At 36.3% G+C, this 19840-nt stretch overlaps 11 protein-coding genes across 11 annotated transcripts, besides 4 other annotated features; 4 read left to right on the top strand and 7 right to left on the bottom strand.

The window, feature by feature from the left end:
* Window positions 1–111: 111 nt before the first annotated feature.
* Window positions 112–1668, bottom strand: PDH1 (putative 2-methylcitrate dehydratase; the record flags this gene model as incomplete). Its single annotated transcript, XM_018133848.1, has 1 exon — window positions 112–1668. The coding sequence occupies one exon, from the start codon at window positions 1666–1668 to the stop codon at window positions 112–114; it is 1557 nt and encodes a 518-aa protein (XP_017989337.1).
* Window positions 1669–2723: 1055 nt separating this feature from the next.
* On the bottom strand, window positions 2724–3341 carry LOC1 (Loc1p; the record flags this gene model as incomplete). The annotated part of the gene is made up of 1 exon (XM_018133847.1): window positions 2724–3341. One exon carries the CDS (start codon window positions 3339–3341, stop codon window positions 2724–2726), a length of 618 nt encoding a protein of 205 aa, XP_017989336.1.
* Window positions 3342–3645: 304 nt separating this feature from the next.
* Window positions 3646–3662: a centromere (Chromosome VII centromere CDE III element; Syntenic to Ashbya gossypii and Eremothecium cymbalariae Chromosome VII centromere CDE III element).
* Window positions 3646–3831: a centromere (Chromosome VII centromere; Syntenic to Ashbya gossypii and Eremothecium cymbalariae Chromosome VII centromere).
* Window positions 3663–3823: a centromere (Chromosome VII centromere CDE II element; Syntenic to Ashbya gossypii and Eremothecium cymbalariae Chromosome VII centromere CDE II element).
* Window positions 3824–3831: a centromere (Chromosome VII centromere CDE I element; Syntenic to Ashbya gossypii and Eremothecium cymbalariae Chromosome VII centromere CDE I element).
* A 304-nt stretch (window positions 3832–4135) lies between these two features.
* Window positions 4136–5311, bottom strand: HAT1 (histone acetyltransferase catalytic subunit HAT1; the record flags this gene model as incomplete). Its single annotated transcript, XM_018133502.1, has 1 exon — window positions 4136–5311. The coding sequence occupies one exon, from the start codon at window positions 5309–5311 to the stop codon at window positions 4136–4138; it is 1176 nt and encodes a 391-aa protein (XP_017989335.1).
* A 143-nt stretch (window positions 5312–5454) lies between these two features.
* SNF8 (ESCRT-II subunit protein SNF8) lies at window positions 5455–6153 on the top strand (the record flags this gene model as incomplete). The annotated part of the gene is made up of 1 exon (XM_018133503.1): window positions 5455–6153. The coding sequence occupies one exon, from the start codon at window positions 5455–5457 to the stop codon at window positions 6151–6153; it is 699 nt and encodes a 232-aa protein (XP_017989334.1).
* Window positions 6154–6236: 83 nt separating this feature from the next.
* DEG1 (pseudouridine synthase DEG1) lies at window positions 6237–7535 on the bottom strand (the record flags this gene model as incomplete). The annotated part of the gene is made up of 1 exon (XM_018133504.1): window positions 6237–7535. The coding sequence occupies one exon, from the start codon at window positions 7533–7535 to the stop codon at window positions 6237–6239; it is 1299 nt and encodes a 432-aa protein (XP_017989333.1).
* Window positions 7536–7714: 179 nt separating this feature from the next.
* On the top strand, window positions 7715–9511 carry SPB4 (ATP-dependent RNA helicase SPB4; the record flags this gene model as incomplete). Its single annotated transcript, XM_018133505.1, has 1 exon — window positions 7715–9511. One exon carries the CDS (start codon window positions 7715–7717, stop codon window positions 9509–9511), a length of 1797 nt encoding a protein of 598 aa, XP_017989332.1.
* Window positions 9512–9531: 20 nt separating this feature from the next.
* On the bottom strand, window positions 9532–10920 carry ULA1 (Ula1p; the record flags this gene model as incomplete). The annotated part of the gene is made up of 1 exon (XM_018133506.1): window positions 9532–10920. One exon carries the CDS (start codon window positions 10918–10920, stop codon window positions 9532–9534), a length of 1389 nt encoding a protein of 462 aa, XP_017989331.1.
* Window positions 10921–11297: 377 nt separating this feature from the next.
* On the top strand, window positions 11298–12221 carry LSP1 (lipid-binding protein LSP1; the record flags this gene model as incomplete). Its single annotated transcript, XM_018133507.1, has 1 exon — window positions 11298–12221. The coding sequence occupies one exon, from the start codon at window positions 11298–11300 to the stop codon at window positions 12219–12221; it is 924 nt and encodes a 307-aa protein (XP_017989330.1).
* A 463-nt stretch (window positions 12222–12684) lies between these two features.
* Window positions 12685–14298, bottom strand: AEP3 (Aep3p; the record flags this gene model as incomplete). The annotated part of the gene is made up of 1 exon (XM_018133508.1): window positions 12685–14298. The coding sequence occupies one exon, from the start codon at window positions 14296–14298 to the stop codon at window positions 12685–12687; it is 1614 nt and encodes a 537-aa protein (XP_017989329.1).
* A 127-nt stretch (window positions 14299–14425) lies between these two features.
* On the bottom strand, window positions 14426–17959 carry NCR1 (sphingolipid transporter; the record flags this gene model as incomplete). The annotated part of the gene is made up of 1 exon (XM_018133509.1): window positions 14426–17959. The coding sequence occupies one exon, from the start codon at window positions 17957–17959 to the stop codon at window positions 14426–14428; it is 3534 nt and encodes a 1177-aa protein (XP_017989328.1).
* A 154-nt stretch (window positions 17960–18113) lies between these two features.
* On the top strand, window positions 18114–19832 carry TFC8 (transcription factor TFIIIC subunit TFC8; the record flags this gene model as incomplete). The annotated part of the gene is made up of 1 exon (XM_018133510.1): window positions 18114–19832. The coding sequence occupies one exon, from the start codon at window positions 18114–18116 to the stop codon at window positions 19830–19832; it is 1719 nt and encodes a 572-aa protein (XP_017989327.1).
* Between the last annotated feature and the right edge of the window lie 8 nt (window positions 19833–19840).

The following is a 19840-nucleotide window of genomic DNA, read 5'->3' as shown; positions in this document are numbered from 1 at the left end:
TACGACAGTCGTCTCTAGCGTCAGCGGGTGAACCGGAACATAATAAATCTGATATCTTGATTCATTACAAATAACTCTTAACTAAAAAGGTTATTTAAATATGTAGGTTCATTAACACAGATTATCAATGTACTCGTCAATTGGCATATACTCAAACTCTTGCTCAGAAATTAGGGACATTATAGATTCTATTTTGCTTGTATTACCATGGAAATGTTCCGAAAGATGCTGATAGAACTTCTCTAGCAATAAGGGGACAGCTTCTTTTCTCCTAAATCTATGTCCAATTGGATACTGAACCAAGACGTCATCAACAACGGTACCATCCTTCAATTGAACGCTCAATGCGTTAGGAATTGCTCTCTTTTCAGGATCATGATAGTCCTTAGTAAATTGTTCGTCCTTAATACAATGAATCTTAGACCTCAACTCCTCAACTTCCGGGTTTAGAGCAACTGAGGCATAATAGTCATCCGCAGTTAATCTACCGTAAATTAGCGGTATTGTGACCATATATTGTATAGAATGTCTTCTTTCAGTAAAATCATGCAAAGGACCTGGGTTATCAACGATCGCTGCGGCGACATCGTGAGTTCTAATCTGAATGGATGAGATATCTTTGTAAGTTTTACCTAACCTATCTAACCTTCTCCGAACTTCCAACGCGCCTTCTACAGCAGTTTGGGCATGCAACTCCGCTGGATACGACACATTGAAGACAATATTTTCCATAACATATGAACCGAATTCTGTTCTCTGTTTGAAATTGAATGGCTTTCCGTTGAAAAATACATCGTAAAACCCCCACTTTTTAGCTGTTAAAACTGATGGTACACCACCAATATGCCCGTATTTCACCAAAAATGCTAGCTTAACCGCACGAGAGCTAGCGTCAGCTGCCGCCCAAAACTTTCTGCTACCAGTATTTGGTGGATATCTATATGTTCTTAATGGATGTCCATCAACAAATGCTTGAGATATCGTTTCTACAGTCTGGGCCTCAGTCATATGGAGCATTTTCGAGACAACAGCGGCAGTTGCTATTTTGACAAGGACAACATGATCAAGTCCAATTTCATTAAAGTTATTGTCCAGCGCGATTATTCCTTGTATTTCATATGCTTTAATTAAGGCCTCCAATACATCATGAACCGTAAAGAACCTACCTTCATCGCCACCGCTTGACTTGGATAGTCTAGTCATATAATCCGCGACTGCTAATATTCCTGCTAAATTATCAGATGGATGGCCCCATTCCGAAGCTAACCAGCGATCGTTATAGCCTAGCCATCTAAATAGCGCACCAAGTGCAAAAGTAGCAGCAACAGGATCCATCCTATATTTCGTACCAAGGACTTTCGCTCCATTTGGAACTGACATACCCGGAACTATTGGTTTAATAATTCTTTGCGGTGGCTTATGTTTTAAGGCAGCGAGACCACACCCTAACGTGTCCAAAAAGCACAACTTAGCTGTATCGAATGCTGGTTTTGATGTAACCTTCGTATTATGAACATACGATGCAATATCCTTCAATAACTTATCAGGTTCCGGCTTGTCATTTGGATTATACTTGTAGCCCGTAGTACTAAAATGAGTCTTACCAGCAATTAAACTACTAAAGACTGTAACGCTTGGGACTAACTGCACAACCCTGGTAGGTAACATATTGGACTAAGTGCTTTCCTTACTATCTTAATCTCTTATATTCTTACCGAACTATTATATTATATATCTAAATTAAGTTAATCAAAATAGTTCTATGAAACTTTCCCTATGCATGCATGAGATTGACAATTTATAGCAATCACGCCTATCCCTAATAAAATCAGATCAACAATTTTAGCAATTTATATCACCATAAGGAAGTGGTGCATGAGGCTGTATTACAACCAACCGGGTATACGTCAACCGAGGTACGAGGATCGGTCGGCGCATAACCCGTCGAAGACATTCCCCAACTGTTTCTAAGAGATGACTCTCTAGTTAAGCACCCCAATATTTTTCTTTGAATACTGTTTCCTATGTTCATCAACAACCTAGTGATTAATTTTACGCATCACAGGGGATTAAAAATTACTTAAGATAATCAACAATAGCAAATAAAGACGCGTAGCAATCAAAGTATATCCACTGCACGGCACAGCATGTTTAGGTAAATATAGCAAAGAAACGATTGGCCAGAAAGTGTAATGTAAGTTAAACTTTAATCTCCCTGCTATCGCGATTGTCAATGTTGCCCTTAGTTACCCATTAAAAATCAAAAAGGCTCTATTTCATCTGCCTTCCGATTTCAATTCTCCGGATAAACCTAGAAGATATGTTTAATCTAAATACAACTTGCGCCATTAATCTTTCTCTTTAGCCCCGTTACAATAATGGTAATATAACCAATTTCTGAGAGGTAGGATAGCAGATTACGTTTTTATTAGAAATTGGTTTATTATGATAATCATTAATGAATTGATTGAGGCTTAAGCTGCATATAGATGTACTTAACGATTATATGGAATGTGAATATTATATAGAGAAAAATAAAACCAAAACCAAAACCATTTAAATTAAAGTTTCCTTAGATTGCTTCCAGAAGGTTATGCGTATTTTTAAAAAAACCGTAGACGTGCACCTAGAGACAAATGCCATAGCTGCCGAACAGCCACTTAGTGATGAATTATGAACGCAAGAGACTGAGATTACAGTTGTAATATTTAATCATATTGATCTCATGCGAATGCAACTTTCTTCTGCGGTTTCACAGCATCCGAAGCCGCAGTAAGGGGATTTGCATGAAACGTTTCTCTCTTGTTCTTTCTGCGCAATGACCTAGCAATAGAAGCTTTACGTTTTATCTCATCCTTCTTGTTCTCTAGCTGTTCCTTCTTTTCGTCTTCTTTCCTCTCAATTTCTTGTCTCTTCAACTCACGGATCTCCTCTAATCTTTTTGCTTTTTCCAATTTACTTTCTGTGATTTGATCATTATGGTCTCCAATAGTATTGATTAATCTATTAAGTGTTAAAAGATCATGATCATTGACGAACTTTTTGCCTTTTTTGCCGCTCTTGATCTTAACACCAGGCACGATAGCCTTATTAAGAGTTGGAATATCTAATTCTTTTTCAGAATAAACCTTCTTCTTTTTCTGACCGTATAATCGCGTTATAGCCAGTTGCTTTTTGGCTTGCAGTTTGGATAGTTTACGCTGAGTCGAAGCTTCAGTCATCTTAGGAACATGAGCCATTTGGTTTCTAGCTTGAGAATCTTGAGTTACTTCCGGAGTTACATTTCGCTTCAAATTTTGGGATCTAGCCCGCTTGGCTGTTTTTGTTTGTTTCCCTGCCATATCTAACTACTATTAGTGATCGACGTATGCTAGATAATGTCAAGTATGATGCGAGCTTTCTTCTCATCGAGAAGAATTTTTTCGTTTTGTAAATTATAATTCCTTTTTTTTAATATCCTAGAGAATATACAACTAGGAAACAAACAAATTTAACATATAAATCATTTAAAATTAAGTAACACTATCATATCAAAATAATGCTATGGTCTACTAGTATTCTCATTACAAAATATATAGTTTTGGAGCCATTTAACAGCTTTACGTATGTTACTAATTATAATTTAATTACAACTGATTTTTATTTTTCGGAATTGTAGTACAATGAGTTTTATTTTTAATCATAAAGATCTACATTTTAGATAATAAAACACTATAATATAATATTAATGAATAATTTAAATATAATTTATATTGTCAATTCACTATATAGTTTTAAAATTATTAAAACTAATATTTAACTTAGTAGTGTTAAATATTTTTAATCACGTGAAATATATGATTTAATATTAAATAAAATGTAGTATAAAATGGAAATTATTTTAAAGATTAAAAACATTTTACTATTAATATTTCAATTCTTGAACTTTTGCAAATGTATTATTAATTACTACTCTAAATAATTGCTTAATATGTTATAATTCAACTGCCTCCCAATTTACTTTGAAGAATATAAAGACGGCACTTGATATCAGCAAAAATAAATATTGCCGGTAAAATTACACCAATTCGTTTTTACATACAGGATTAAAATTTGTTAAAAAGTAGTATTTCAATTATTTTGATTACTATCTGGTTCATACTTTCAACTTCTTTGATGAAACATCTTCACTGTTCATATCTTCCACCATGGAATGTTTCTTGTGCATCAAATATTGTAATATACGCAGATAGTCTTTTTCTAAAGATTGAAATGCAGTCCGAAGCTTATCCCTCATTGTTGGATCATCCATTTCTGACAGGATTTCGAAGTTCTTTTCATATAGTCGATTTTTAACTTGTAATCTAAAATTGGGAGACTTTTTAAATAGTAACGACATCTCAATTAACCGTATAAACTGTCTTTTATCCAACTTGAACTCCGCTCTTTTTTTATCAATCCATTTCGATGAGATGGGTAACTCATTGGGGATAGTATCGAAAAGACCTGACTGATAGAGCCTATTGAAGTCGTTCCGATCTCGTAAGTCATCAAAAGATTCGTTCGGATCCTCAACCGTGATTTCCGTTATAAATGGATCTTTCATCCAAACTTCACAGACAGCATTGTACAAATTAGAACCATGTCTCTTTGATTGATATTGAGGGAAAATTATCAGCTGGGATATTTTTCCTCTCTTCAGCAGCTTTTCTGACTTGTTAAATTCGATGGCACCTCTGTAGTGCCAATATTTGTAGGTGGTAGTATACCCAACACATTGCTTTGTTAGCTTATTAAATGTAATGAAAATTTCCCAGTTAGCGTCATTTTCATCAATATATGAAGCAGATTCAATGAATAGTAGGCAGAAGATTTGCATGCGCCTATGAAGCTTTTTGATGCGGTAATCCTGAAGGTTTACAAGGTATACAACAAAAGTACTTCCATCCAATTCATATTCTGTAATTAAATACTCATCACTTGGGAGTTCGAAAGAATTTCTCTCGGCATGAAATTTGTCAACCCATTTCGCTTCATCATTCAATATAACATCTTGGGCGGGTAAAAACTCTAAAAGTTTAGATTGAATATCCTCAACTTCTGCAGCCAACTTTTTCACGTACTTGACGTTTAAAAATGGCTTAAAAGTTACAGAATCGAATGCCAAATTTATTTTAAGACCTTGGTAACCAAAAATTTGCTCTGCGTCTCCAAATATAGGATAGGTAAAGTTGGGTGAAAATTGTACTGCACCATCATCATCTGCTAGGGATATTTTGAGAGCTTCGTTACTGGATACGGTCCAATTTTCAGGTTTTAATTCTTCTGCCATTTGTTAACTCGTTTGTTCTTATGGATTGCTTTAAAGATAACTTGTAATTGGATTTTTTAGCGTGGTGTTTATAAAAGTAGGAATATTCTTTTTTAAAATATCTGAAATATTAAACATATAATAACCTGTCCAGGAGCTATGAAATGAAGAGGTATGGTGTTGCTGCGTTTGATGAGAGGTTGAGAGATTACTCTAATGCTGGGACTATTCTAAATAGGCAAAGTCAAGAGCTAAAGAATCAACTGTCCATTTTTCAAGAGCGTTTGGTGAGTTTTGCTAAAGACCATAATAAGGAGCTACATGCCAATCCTGACTTTAGAGCGAAGTTCATAAAAATGTGTTCGAAGATCGGAATCGACCCCTTAACGCTTTTTGATAAAGAAAAACATTTGTTTCATGTTGATGAATATTATTACGAAGTTTGCGTAAAGGTTATAGAAATTTGTAGAACTACTAAAGATTTGAACGGTGGCATTATCGCATTCGATGATCTTTACAAGGAGTGTTTCAAGACTTCGGAGGCTCAAATGGAAGATCTTGAAAAGTGTATCGATATGCTTGCTATTTTAGAAGGTGGTTTTGAGGTGTTGGCAATTAGGGGTAAGAAGTTTCTACAAAGTGTGCCAAATGAGCTTACCGGTGATCAAACAAAAATATTGGAAATATGTGCAATTTTAGGGTATGCAAGTCGGTCTTTGTTGCGTGCAAATTTGGAATGGGAAAATATACGCAGTAAATCTGTTTTAGAGGGAATGGTTGCTAATGGATTACTTTGGGTTGATACTCAAGCTAATGGAGAAACCCTTTATTGGGATCCTGCCTGGATAACACATGGCATATAAATAGTTCAAATGGGATGGTTCCCGCTAGTTCGTCAAATATTAATACTTATCGAATTAAAATTACTACTAAATTTAAATAATAGTCATGAAGACCGTTTCCTGGCCTTCCGCAACTTGAACCTGTCATTTACAGTTTCCACACTATCCATAACATCTCTATCAAGCACTTTTTTATAGTTAGTCGTCACTTTTCCTTTACCATCACCAATATTGATAGTTGTCTTTCCACTTGCTGTTGCTCTTGGTATGATATTTTTCATTATATTGGATACCGTTGCCTTTAACTTATAATCTAGTTCGATATTGTCTACTGCCTTAGTCGTTTTTATGGCCTTGTCAACGCTTAAATCAGGAATTATCCATTCAAGATCATCGAATTTGCAGTCATACAGAATTAAAGGAATATCACTAGCTAAATCATAGACAGGCTTTTGTGGGTACTTATCGACATCTAGTAAGTTCTGCACAAGAGATATGTCTTCTAGACCTTGACCAATAAGGAACAAAATTGCTGTCATACAACGTACTTGGTGCCATAGGAAAGCGGATCCAATTAGGTCAAAACAATACATATCACCCTCAACTTGGAGAATATTAGCAGAAATTATTCTCCGTTTATAATTTGTAATCTGTTTCGAACCATCTAGTTTACAGTAATTTCTGAAATCATGCTCACCTTCGAAATATTTTGCTGCTTCCCGCATCATAGAAATGTCTAGCCCATTTTCATTGAATAGGTATTTGTAGTGGCGATACTTACAACTGAATCGCGCATCAAACCCTTTTGGTGGTCTTAAACAAACCGCTGAAACCCTAATATCAACCGGTAGCAGCTGATTTAGTATATGAACGTAGGGTATTTCCTTAGAATCAGATTGCGGATCTAGCTGCTCTTCGAGGGTCAAGTTTGATCTCACGTATAGTGAAATAACCTGATTCATCGCACTAACGCCCTTGTCAGTTCTTCCACATCGGCTAAAATTATACTCTTGCGGTGTAATCGAGGGAACAAGCTTACACTTCTGCATTGCAGCTAAAATAGTACCTTCTACGGTTGGTAGTGGTGTTGGATCCTTTTGAATGGCAAGTCCATTGTAATTCCATCCTAAATATGCAAATCTCAACGCAATAAACCTAGTATTATATTTTGAGAAATCAATATTTTTTTTATCTTTCTTTGATTTATAACTACTATGGTCGTCTGCCCTTACCTTCTTATGTACATAATTATCTAGAGGTTGCTCAGCAGCTCTCTTACCGTCATTCTCTAATTTTATTAATCTTTCTATTAACTGCTCTCTAGACCATTGGGCGTATTCTGAGTCCTCTGGTATAGAAACATGTTTATGGCCGACTCGAAAGATTCTCTTCAAAAAGCTCATCTTGCTTCATATACTGTTAATTATCTTTTAGCTAGTTTTATTGATTTTAAAGTTGTCACAGCATTTTTATGACTTAAAGTTGGCGTAAATTTTGAAAAAGAAAATTTACCTCATTTTTCAAAATTTACGCCATCTCTACATTAACTACACTTCAACTCAAAGGAACTAATATTTGACACATGTCTAAGTCACTTTCTTGGGATGATCTGAGCTACAAGCTTTTGCCTTGGATAAGGACTGCTATAGATGCTATGGGTTTTGAATCCATGACCCCAGTCCAAGCTGCAACTATACCCATGTTTGCAGGAAATAAAGATGTCGTAGTTGAATCGGTTACAGGATCGGGGAAAACTATAGCATTTGTAATTCCTGTACTGGAAAGGATTGTTAGGGAAGAAGCTAATAGATCGAACTTCAGAAAATGTCATTTTCACACCATTATTATCACTCCGACTAAAGAGTTGGCATCTCAAATCCAAACTGTCATAGAATCATTTTTAAAATTCTACCCTGATAACCTGCATCCAATTAGATCCCAACTTTTAGTTGGCACGAATGTTTCTACTGTTAGGGACGATTTTACATCTTTTGCTAATAATAGACCCCAAATTTTGGTTGGCACGCCTGGCAGGTTGCTTGATTTCCTAGGGCTACCTAGTGTTAAAACTAGCTCATGTGGTGCAGTCATTTTAGATGAAGCAGATAAACTTTTAGAAATGAGTTTTGAGAAGGAAATTGAAGGGATTTTGAAGTCTCTTCCAAAACAAAGAAGGACTGGTTTATTCTCTGCAACTATTAGCAGTGCTGGTAATCAGGTTTTTCAAACCGGTATGAGGAACCCTGTGAAAATCTCTGTTCGAGTCGATAATAAAGCACCCAAGGGATTGTCGATTGGTTATATCACTGTAGATGTTGAACAAAAGTTAGATATGTTGTTAACAATCCTCAACAATTACAGGTATAAAAAGTGTATCGTTTATTTTCCGACTTGCATTGCAGTGACATATTTTTATTCAATTATACAGCATCTTGCGAAGATGAGGTACATGGAAGAGGGTTTAAATATTTATTCTCTACATGGAAAATTGCAAACTAGTTCAAGATCTAAGACTTTGGATACTTTTACATCGGACTTAAATAGAGCGATACTACTGACAACAGATGTGGCTGCAAGGGGGATTGATATTCCAGATATAGATTTAGTGCTGCAGATGGATCCACCTACAGATGCAGATATATTTCTTCACAGATGTGGGAGGACTGGTAGAGCAAATAGGGTGGGGCATGCAGTTGTATTATTGAATCGAGGGAGAGAAGAAGACTATATACCCTTCTTAGAAGTTAAAGGCATCAACGTTGAACAGGTTGACATAGAAATGAAAAAGATCGAAGATCTTTCTATCATTTTGAAGAGATGGGTTTTAGAGGATCGCGCAAGATTCGATCACGGTTTAAAAGTTTATGTGGCATTTATCAAATATTACTCTAAACATACTGCCTCCTCTATTTTCAGGTTACAAAGTTTGGACTACATTGGCCTTGCAAAATGTTACAGTCTGCTACGTTTACCACGAATGCCAGAAATTCAAAATTATCTACAAAATGATAAAATACCAGAGGACGGTTGGCTAATATCTCCTCCGATTGACTTGGATACCTTTGCATACGCAGACAAGCAAAAGGAAAAAGCGAGAAAAGAAGCACTAAAGGACTTGAAGAAGAAGACGCAGGAAAGAGACAAGAAGAGTATATTAGAAAAAGCAAATGCTCCTTGGTCCAAAAAGTTGGCCACGAAGGAGAACAAGCACGAAAGAAGAGCGAAAATGGCAATAAAAAGGAAAGCTATAGAGGATAAATTGGCTCTAGACGGCTCGCAAACGGAGAGTGATGCAGAGGAAGATTGGAAAGATGTTATTAGACAAAGAAAAAAAGCGAAAAAGACATTAGAAGTTGTGGGTACCTTTAATGATTTATAGATCCCATTCCCTTTACCAAATCACATTTTCAATGATTCTAGTTTATTTAGTAGACCATCGTAAACGATAGCGTTCTCAAGTGGAACAAATTTATGAGTAAGTACTTTAATAATTTCTTGGCAAACCATTCCGCCAATCATTGCGGTAACAGGGTAAAGGTTTTTACCTTTTGTCGCCTGCACCTTCTCTATATAATTCAAATGGGATGGTTCATTAAGTTTGACGCTCAAATTAAATTGGTCAGCTATCAAAACCTGCAGCAAAGGTGCAAGTTCTTCTTTTTGAGCGTCTAGGATTTCAATTGAACCTTCAGGGCTCAATACTTCTGAAAAATTAACAACCTTTATATTTCTTACATTATAAGAAAACAGTTCTATCATATCCGATTCAATATTATGTTTTGTCAAGGATTTCAGATGAAGCATGTCTTCGCGCGCTTTTTTCTGGTATAATGCCTTTAATTCTGAATATTTTACAGTACTTGATTCCATATCTGGTATATTTCCCGCCAAGGGCAGTTGTTTATGGTAAGATAAAAATTTCCTTAATGCCTCAATTAAAATCCAGAAGGATCTGTTAAAGGGGTCCTCAACCTTTTTTAAATTCTTAGGTATTATATTAATGAGCCGCAGTATATTCTCTGAAATTGCTCGTGAGTCTCTTAAGGCAAGATGAATATGCTTTTCAGCTTCAACAAAGTTCAAATAAGGATTTGACACAATTGCACCATTCCTAACAAGTAAGTGCTGTAGATATTCCATTAATTCCGTTTTTATAGGTTTAGAAGATGAATCTAACACAGCCCGACGAAGAATTGTAGCAAATGGTAACTCTGCTATTTCCGCATTATCCTTACTTACTAAGTCAATGTTCATACAATATTTATCAAGTTCTGGCCAGCCAACGTCTAAACGTAAATCAGGTACTTGATTCTCCGATTGCACCTCAACCACGCAATGTGTTTCTTTAGAAAATATTCTAATATACCCGTATAACCCAATAGAATATGCCAATATCAGAATTGGTAGGAGGCCATCACTATTGTAATGCCAAAAATCTGTTACAGTTTTTAAAACATTTATTGCACTGGAAGTGACAATTACAGCTGTAAACTTTTTCCAGAAACTTGCTTTACTGAATTCCGCCTTATCCCAATCCAAGTAATTCAATTCAACTTCTGTATTCAGAACCCGTAACGAGCTGTCGTCAAAAAAGGTTCCATGCTCATCATTATTCGTCTCCACCAAAAGTGATAGTTTACCTATGCCTGTCAAGGCGAGGTTTTTCACGACTTCTAGTAAAAGAGCACTATAATTAAAATCCACAACGAGAATATGAGACGATTTTAAGCATTGCTGCCCAGTTTCCCCCCATAACCGTAACTGTCTGTCATAGCGACTTATTAACATTTAATCCGTGGAAGCAGTTCTGATTACGAAATTCTATATTTTAGTATACAGTTATTCTACCTGTATTACCAAAAAACTATTGTGATTATATTTCAGACCCTAAAAAATTCAAGCAGCGATGTCTATTTCTAATATTTGTTAAGCTATAGTAAGCCTTTTGGGAATATAAAAAGTACACACCCTTTAGAACCTTATTGAAAAGCAAAAAATGATAATAAAAATCATTTTTTTTTAAAAGGGGTAGATAGGTAATATATAAAGGGTAATACAAATAAGTAATTGATATTGATGTTTTCACTTCTGTAAGACCACTACACTTCTTGCTAATTAAGTTTTCCTTTGTAAGATACGACTAAAGGTTGAATTCATTTGTCAAGATGCACAGAACTTACTCTTTAAGAAACAACAAAGCACCAACTGCGGCTGATTTGCAATCTCCACCACCTCCACCATCTTCAACTAGATCAAAGTTTTTTGGTAGAGCTTCTATTGCTTCTACTTTCAGAAAGAATGCTGCTGGAAACTATGGCCCAGAGCTGGCAAGGAAGTTGTCCTCCCTAATCAAAACCGAAAAGAACATCCTAAGAGCAACAGAAATTGTTGCTAATGAGCGTCGCGAAGCTGCTAGGCAATTGTCGCTATGGGGTGCTGAAAATGACGACGATGTTTCTGATGTCACTGACAAGTTGGGCGTTTTAATTTATGAATTAGGTGAATTGCAAGACCAATTTATTGACAGGTACGATCAATACCGTATTACGATGAAGTCCATTAGAAATATTGAAGCATCAGTTCAACCATCAAGGGATCGTAAGCAAAAAATCACTGATCAAATTGCCTATTTGAAGTACAAGGAACCTCAATCTCCAAAGATTCCTGTTTTGGAGCAAGAATTGGTCCGCGCTGAGGCTGAATCACTAGTAGCTGAAGCTCAGCTATCTAACATTACTAGGGAAAAGTTGAGGGCTGCTTTTGACTACCAGTTCGACTCCATTAGAGAATTGTCTGAAAAGTTTGCCTTGATTGCTGGTTACGGTAAAGCTTTGCTGGAATTGTTGGATGACGCCCCAGTCACTCCAGGTGAAACAAGACCCGCATATGATGGTTATGATGCTTCCAGACAGATTATTATGGATGCAGAGGCAGCCCTAGAATCTTGGACCCTAGACTCAGCTGTTGTCAAACCATCGCTCTCCTTCCATCAAAATGCAGATGACATACATGCTGGTGATGATGGCGGACAAGGCGATAATTGGAACCATCAAAATCAATCCGTAGACGACATGTTTAAGGAAAGATAAAAAGGCCTCTGAAATAACAGTTCGTTGACTTTAATTCGTACTAATTATGCTAATACCACAAAATTCTATTTACTCAACATTAAGTACCTACTGTAAATGACCTCATAAAGAAAATACGGTGTAAAATGCGAAATAGGAGAGAACCCTCCTTCGTATATTAGGTGAGATACGCATTTCTAGTTTTCAAGTCTTCCAAGTCCATTGATTAGCGTTAAATAGCTGCCAGTGGATTTCACGAGTTAGCGACATTTTATTTATTACCAACATTTTGTTTAATATTTTTACCGTCTTAAAAGAATATATTAATTACAATGCTCATCACATCCTAAATAAATAAAAGATCTGCCACTACAGTATATATTTTATAATGCGTCGAAAGTCCGAAAATAAAGTTCATTTCCTTCCATTAATTGACATCAATTGCAATGTCAACATACTATTTTTAACCCTATTTTACCACTAGTCACGCTTCAGTTGCAGTATCACACCATGTAGCCCAGTTTATAGTTGCATGTCTAACTCCTACTCTCGATTTGAACATCTTAAACTGATAAGTGTGCCAATATTTTGTTCCTATATGCCATTCTGATTGACTTACTGATCTCAACAGGAGAGAGAACCCTTCAAGTTCGTTTTGGGAAATTGCTACAGCGTTAGCCTTGGATATGCTGTCACATTTTATAAACCAGCTGTCACGGATCAAAACACCATTGGTATGTTTCAACATTTCAAGCTTCATCCAATTGTAAATCAGATCAAAATGCTCATTTTTTCTATACCATGCTAGGACCTTGAATATTATTCGGTATGAAAACAAGCTTGGATTTATTCGGAAAACATATCTCATGCGATAAAATATAATGAGAACTAAATCAAGTCGACCTTTCTCAGCCAAAGGTAATAGGAGCATATTGTATGCTTGAACTCCAATTTTTATACCCTTTTCATGCAGGTGTTTAAGGCATTCCCATACGGCTAAGTATTTCTCTTCTTTGATCAGTTTTTCATTACATACCTTCAGTAATCTCGGGCACAACGGAATATTATGTTCAGTCAAAAATGTTAAGAGTTGTTCAGCTGTGTACTCATCAGATTTAAATAGGTTGGCAAGGAATGGCGTGGATACTGGAACATCGTTTTCTATCATCTTTTCTATAAACAATCCTCTTGATATGTCATCAAGTAATAATTGGTAGCATGTGTTCCATGTAACTACGTCTGAAAATACTTGGTTTTTCTTCATATCTTTAAGATAAAAAGTTGCTTCCTTAAATCCAAGTTGCTTCTTAACTCTTGGAATCTTCATAGCTAAATTCCGTAGTAGTAAATTGTATGTCTTAGTATTTGGACACTTTTGCTCAATTTTCATTTGACCGTAAAACTCTCTACAGGATGCAAAGTCATTCCTTCTAGCATAATATTGTATCATGTCGTTAAACATCGTGGTTGTTCTTAAATTGATTGTTGCCTTGTTCAAAGGATGCATTAATTCTCTTAATATTCGTTCGACAATTACGTCTGAATTTTTTGATGGGCTCTGAGAATGAAAAGCAGTATGCGTAAGAAGACCTATATAACGTTCTAATCGATCCGGGTCGTTATCAAAGTCTGGTATTGGCGGAACGCTTCCGAATACCAATAGGGGAAAGGTCCTACTTACATCCTGGGATGATATTCCTATGTTTTTGGGGGTAACCAAAACTAGCTGCCTAATAAATTCCTTAACTTCATGGTTAGTTAATTCAAAGAGGAATGCTTGCGATTTAGAGCTTTGCTTGATCTTTTGTAACGCCCTACTGAAGTTAACTGCGGCCTCCTTATCATATTTATTTCGTACCTGTTGTCGGACAAATTGTGGAGCTTTCAATGCAGAAATATAGCCTCCAAACGCCTCAACATTTTTAAAGTTTTCATCCAAGACCTCGAGGGCTGCTCTATCTTTTGATGGATTACTTCGCTGTTGACTCCACAGCTGCTTAGTAAAATATTCCGGTACAACATGCTCATTTATCGTTCTACCATGTTTTAAAATGCCAGAAGACTGAATAGCCCTAACAACGTTTTGCAAGATACTCATTCATATATTTGGAAAGCTATGTGATATAAATGCAAATTTACTACTATTTGATCTCGATGCAAGTAGGTTGAGTTCATTTTTTTTCTCAAAAAAATAAAAGTGCTCGCAGTACGTAGGAGCCTACAAACTACTCCTCTTCAACATCAACTAGCCTTAGTTCACTATAACCGTCAACGTAGCTCTTACCTCCATAAAAGGCTAATATAGTTGGCAAGAATATAAGGGCATGAAGGGCTGCAATAGTAATTAGACAGAACCACATCCTAAAATATAACACTTGAAATATTCTTGATTTCGCAAGTGCTAGAACCGCGACACCAATAAACTTGGTCATCGTAATACCTTTGAATACAGAGCCACCGACAGTTGATATAGCGTAAGATGACCTGGACGTACGACTATTCGTTACACCTACAGGAACCATGGTAAATGCCCTTGCCACATGGAAAAGAAATTCCACAGTTATTCCAACGCAGATTATTAGATTAACCAAACTCACGGCATTCAATGGAATATTAAAGAAAACCATACATGCACCTATGTCAATCAAAATCATAGCTACGGTACCAGTCAAGATCCCAGCAGTTGCTACGGATCCGAGTAGTATCCAGGTTACACTGAATATTGCAAGCAGTGCAGTCGACAATAACCTCCAGGTTAAAGACAGTAGATTCCCATACTGTACAAAATAAATGTAGAACGGAGAATATGCAAACACATCCAAGCCTTCAAATTCTTTTGAAATACGGTCGCCGTCTAAGTATGCTTTGATGTAGTCATCTTGGCATCTTAAAGGCGAATGTGCTGCCCTTATAACGGAGGAAACAATATTTGTATCATTGTAGACAATAGAATTAGAGTAGGGCATCTTACCTCCTAAGGGACAAGGGTCACTAGGTGAGTTGATCCAAATGTTGAAAAAATCCATAAATTCATCATCTTCAGGGAAGTCGGACATATCAAAATCCCAAGACCCGCTTGGATAACACGTTTCACATTTTCTTGATGGAAAGTATGGTGGACAAACTTCTGTAGTACCTTTCTTAAACCTACAGCATTCGTCCAGGTTTGGGTTTAAAAACATCATGAAATCATCATACCATATTGACGCAGGTTCTGTTATTGTTGAGCGACTTCGTTCACGCTCCAATATATTAGATAATGAATACTCATTGCAAGTGGTAAACTTCCCACATATTTTCTTTTGATTAGCTCTTTTGGTAAAGTCAAGATTTTTTATCACGAAATAAACCGGTGGGCCGACATTCAAGTAGTTGTATGTGTCATTAAAGTAGTCCACTAAGTAAGAACTTTGGGGGACGGCCATTCTTTGATCTAATCCTAATTTGATATAAGGCAAGAACAATAACGAGAGTAAAGTCCACAAAGTAAAGAAGCCAACGATTTTCCTTCTTTTTGTCATAAATTTCTTAAACTTTGCAATGCTTCTAGGTTTTGTAATCTCTATCGATTCCCCTGAAAGATGCTTCTCAAATTTTGTTTCGAATAGTGAGAGTATGGACACATAAACTGTGATTTGGAAAAAGAAGTTGAAGGCCAATGCCACCGCGGAGTATATTGCAAAATTACGTACCGCAGGCATGGAAACAAATAATGCTAAGAGGAAGCATAAAATCTGGCACAGGGCCGAGGAAACTATGGATGGAACTATCCTTCTAACAGCCATTAAAACTCTGGAATTAACGTCCAATATACTGTTGTTTTCGGTAATCTGGTCGTATTCACTGGTGATGAGAAAAATATTATCAACGCCAATAGCCAATATCAGGAACGGGATCACTTCAGCAATTATTAATGTTGATTTGATACCAATAAAAGATAATAGGCCTGCTGACACTATAATAGAGCCAAAAACAATCATTATGCCAGACATACCTAAAATAAATCTGTTTTTTCCTAGTTTATTTTTCAAAGCCCATGAAGCGTAAATGAACATCAAAATATATGAAATGCCAACTATTGTTATATCATTATTCCCGCTTAATTCTTTTTCTAGAGACATTTCTGTGGTAAAACTTAACCTTAGGCCATTAGGAACATTTAGTTTCAAAATGTACTCCTCTATTGCTTCTTCCCACAATTTCGAAGATTCTGTGTGGTTTGAAACGAGTAGTGTGACAATTATTGCCTTTGCATCAAAAACGTTCGCATCACTGAATAGCAAGTTACTCTTCAATGGTTGTTGAAAAGATGGCAAACAATTCACAGGCGAATCAGTACAGCTCTTCAACTCTGTACGCCAAGAATCTTCTGATGGTAGGATGCCGTCAAAATATTGAGTAAAAGACTCGATCACACAAGTGGAATCTTCTGCAGGTTTCAAACAGATCTCTTGATATGTCACAAGTTCTTTGGAGTGTACGTTCTCTGTTAAATCTTTCTCGATCTCAAACCACCATTGTAATGTATCATAGGATAGAATTGGCCCTGTTTCATTAACCAAAAACATTTGTTCAATCCTATAGAACGGTCCAAAATTCTCATCAAAATACTGCTTCTCCTTGTACTGTTTTGAGTTTTGGTTGACCCATAATTTAATAGGATCGGTCTCTAATGTAGCATAAAACGCAAGCAAGGAGGCCGTTGCTGAAATTAATGTAATTCCAGCAAGAATAACATAATATGGTTTTTCCACACATAGCTGAGCTACTGAACCAATTACTGAGGATATTTTATCATTTAGCAGATGACGTCTCGTAGGATATTCTTGGAATAAATTATCGCCACCGGTTGCTTGGCCTTCGATAAAAGTTTCATGTTGTTCATTGTCGAGCACAATTTCACGCTTTTTGCGGTTGTAGAAAACATACGCATGAACCCCAACCATAATCAGAAATGTTACAATATACAACACGAGTGTTCCAACTGAGAAGCACGGTATGTTTGCAATTGTGCAGGAGTTCGAAGGAAGAGCTGCTAATGTTGGACAAGCTTCTGGGCAGTCAGCACACGCGCACTTAAACACATCATCATCACAATAGTAGGCGGTTTCGTTCAACATAGTGTACCCAGTTCCCCAATCATCATAGAGGTAATTGATTTGAAATGGAGAACCTCCAAGCAATGGCTTCTCATCACCTAAAAACTTTAAAAACTCTTTATAATTCTTAGCGCCACCCCCGATTAGATCCATAGCATAGCCATTAGTCGCTGAAAACTTGACGTTCTTACAGGAATCATAGAAAGCTGAAGCAAACTCAGGTGCCAAATAGACATCTAGTTCCTTCACAATTGGTTTATGATCCATTGATGATTGAATTTTTGTAACATTAACAAAATCACGTTGCTTTGGAGAGCAGGTAAAATGACAGAAGAGGTCCACCATGTTCTTCTTACATGCAGGACAGGAGGCAATAATTGCCTCTGCTCTCTTTAAATTCTTTTTTAGGTTTTGAATCTGTTCCCCAGTACAACAAACGAAGTCTAATTGAGACCATTCTGCTCCGCATAGCTGAACCAATAGCTTAGAGTCATCAACACCAATACGGTCAGGGGTGAATTCCTCATCTACTGGGCAAGGTAGCTTTGCACCAAATAAGTTCTTCTTCCCGCAATTTCCATACATTGCACACCTTGCAGTTGCAATAGCTGTTGAAAGCATTGATAGCAAGTATATACCAGCTATAATTGCTACTCTCATATTTTGTTATTTTTTTTATTTAGTCGTTTTAAGGGTTTAAATTGTTTATTTCAATGAAGGTTTTTTAACCTTTGGCAGGTGGATTTTTAATATTACAGTTATTATATAACATACATTAATTACGGTTTCAATAGCATGCAGAAAATAAACCGCCATGAAAACTCTGAAAGATCTCATTATACCCAGGAAAGAATTGCAGCATTGGTCTGATAATTTAGCTTGGAGTAATGATGGTTGTTTTTACTTCACTACTGTGCCAGTTATGACAATATGTGAACCGCTTTATGAAAAGCAGGTGAATAACCAAGCGAAAAAGTTGTTTCATATTAAAGAATACCCTCTAAAAATTGATAACAAATTTGAATTCAGTTTACCGGATGTAAATTGTCTCGTTAACTCACAGCCTGAATCAAATATTGTTTTGTGTATGCCTTCACCGAATAGTAACCTTCTTGCAGTTTTAACCAATAATGGAAATTTAATACTGTTTGAAGGAGAACGACTAATTGGAATTCCTGACGAACCGGAAAGAGGTTTTTCAGAACGTTCGTACAGGTCTGTATGCTGGAGCCCGGATGGTAAATATGTTGCTGTTGGCAACGAAAGCTCTGAAGTGGTGATATTTTCAATTGTTAGAAATGGAGTTGCAATTGATATTCAATTTCTACGACGGATAAGACTTTGTAACTCAATTGGGTGGGTTCTTGGAATTACTTGGAAAGATCGGTATATTGCGTGCTATACTAATGAAAATATTGTTTATGGTTTCACGGGAATTGATTTCTCTGTCCAGAAGCTGCTATCAGGATCCTCACATCAGATAACGGACATGAAGATAGTAGCAAATAACGTTTTGATAGTACGAATGGGAACTTTTTACAAAATTGACCTGGAAAGTGGTAAAAGCAGCTCAATAAATCTTGGTTTTGGTACCTTTTATATTGTGCCTCTCCCTGACCTCCAGTCAGTGATTTTAGTATCTAATAAAAAGAGTTGCAGCGTTTCATTGAATGAACCGTTGGGAGTGCATACAGATGACATATTATCACCAATTATTGAGGGTAAATTAAAAAAATGGAACGATGTTTTTAATGAGTTTAATAAATATGAGACTACATTCGACATCTATGGATTGGCAATTTCTCCAGATGGATATTCTTTGGCGATTCTATATGAAATTGAACGTGTCAGCTTTAAATATAGGATCTTATCCGAGCTACAGTACCGATTGATGTTATTACCCCTCTCTGAAAACTGGATGTTAACGTCTAATTGTACTGGCCTAGCAAGATATCAAAGCTACCATATTTACAATAGAACTTTGCCGAGAAATTTCAATGATTGTGATAGATTTGTGGCAGATTTTAGGCTAGATTTCAGAAGTTTCTTGTTGAAACTAAATAGATGCGATAAGGCCAATGCCCTTCGGTTCAAGAATTTCATTGAAGATTCGCCTTCTAGTGAGTGGTTTATGTCCAACTTATTTGAATACGCAATTGCGAACTTATCGAAGTTTGATAACCCAATAGATAAGGCATGTGTTGTTTCTCTGGGCAATATCTTAAACAAGGAAATTCCTCTATCGAGTGAAATCATAGAATTTAGTGGTGAATTTATAACAGAGAAGTTTGATTTTAAGAAAAATAAAGATCCGCTATCAATTGAATCAGAGGATGGAAATGTTTGGGCTAGGTGTTTTGTTTCATTCCTTCCTTTAATAACTACGAAGGTTAAAGTGTGCACCGTAAGCGACAAGCGTATGATTGATATTAATAGGGATATACTCAATGATTACGGTTGGTTCACTAGAACGTTATTAGAGGTATTTAACAGTGAAAGTTTATATACAGGGACAAAATTAATTGCAATTTAATTAATACT

Source organism: Eremothecium sinecaudum, chromosome VII (genome assembly GCF_001548555.1).
Source record: "Eremothecium sinecaudum strain ATCC 58844 chromosome VII, complete sequence".
Lineage (NCBI taxonomy): Eukaryota > Fungi > Ascomycota > Saccharomycetes > Saccharomycetales > Saccharomycetaceae > Eremothecium > Eremothecium sinecaudum.
This window is presented reverse-complemented; position numbering and strand designations above follow the sequence as displayed.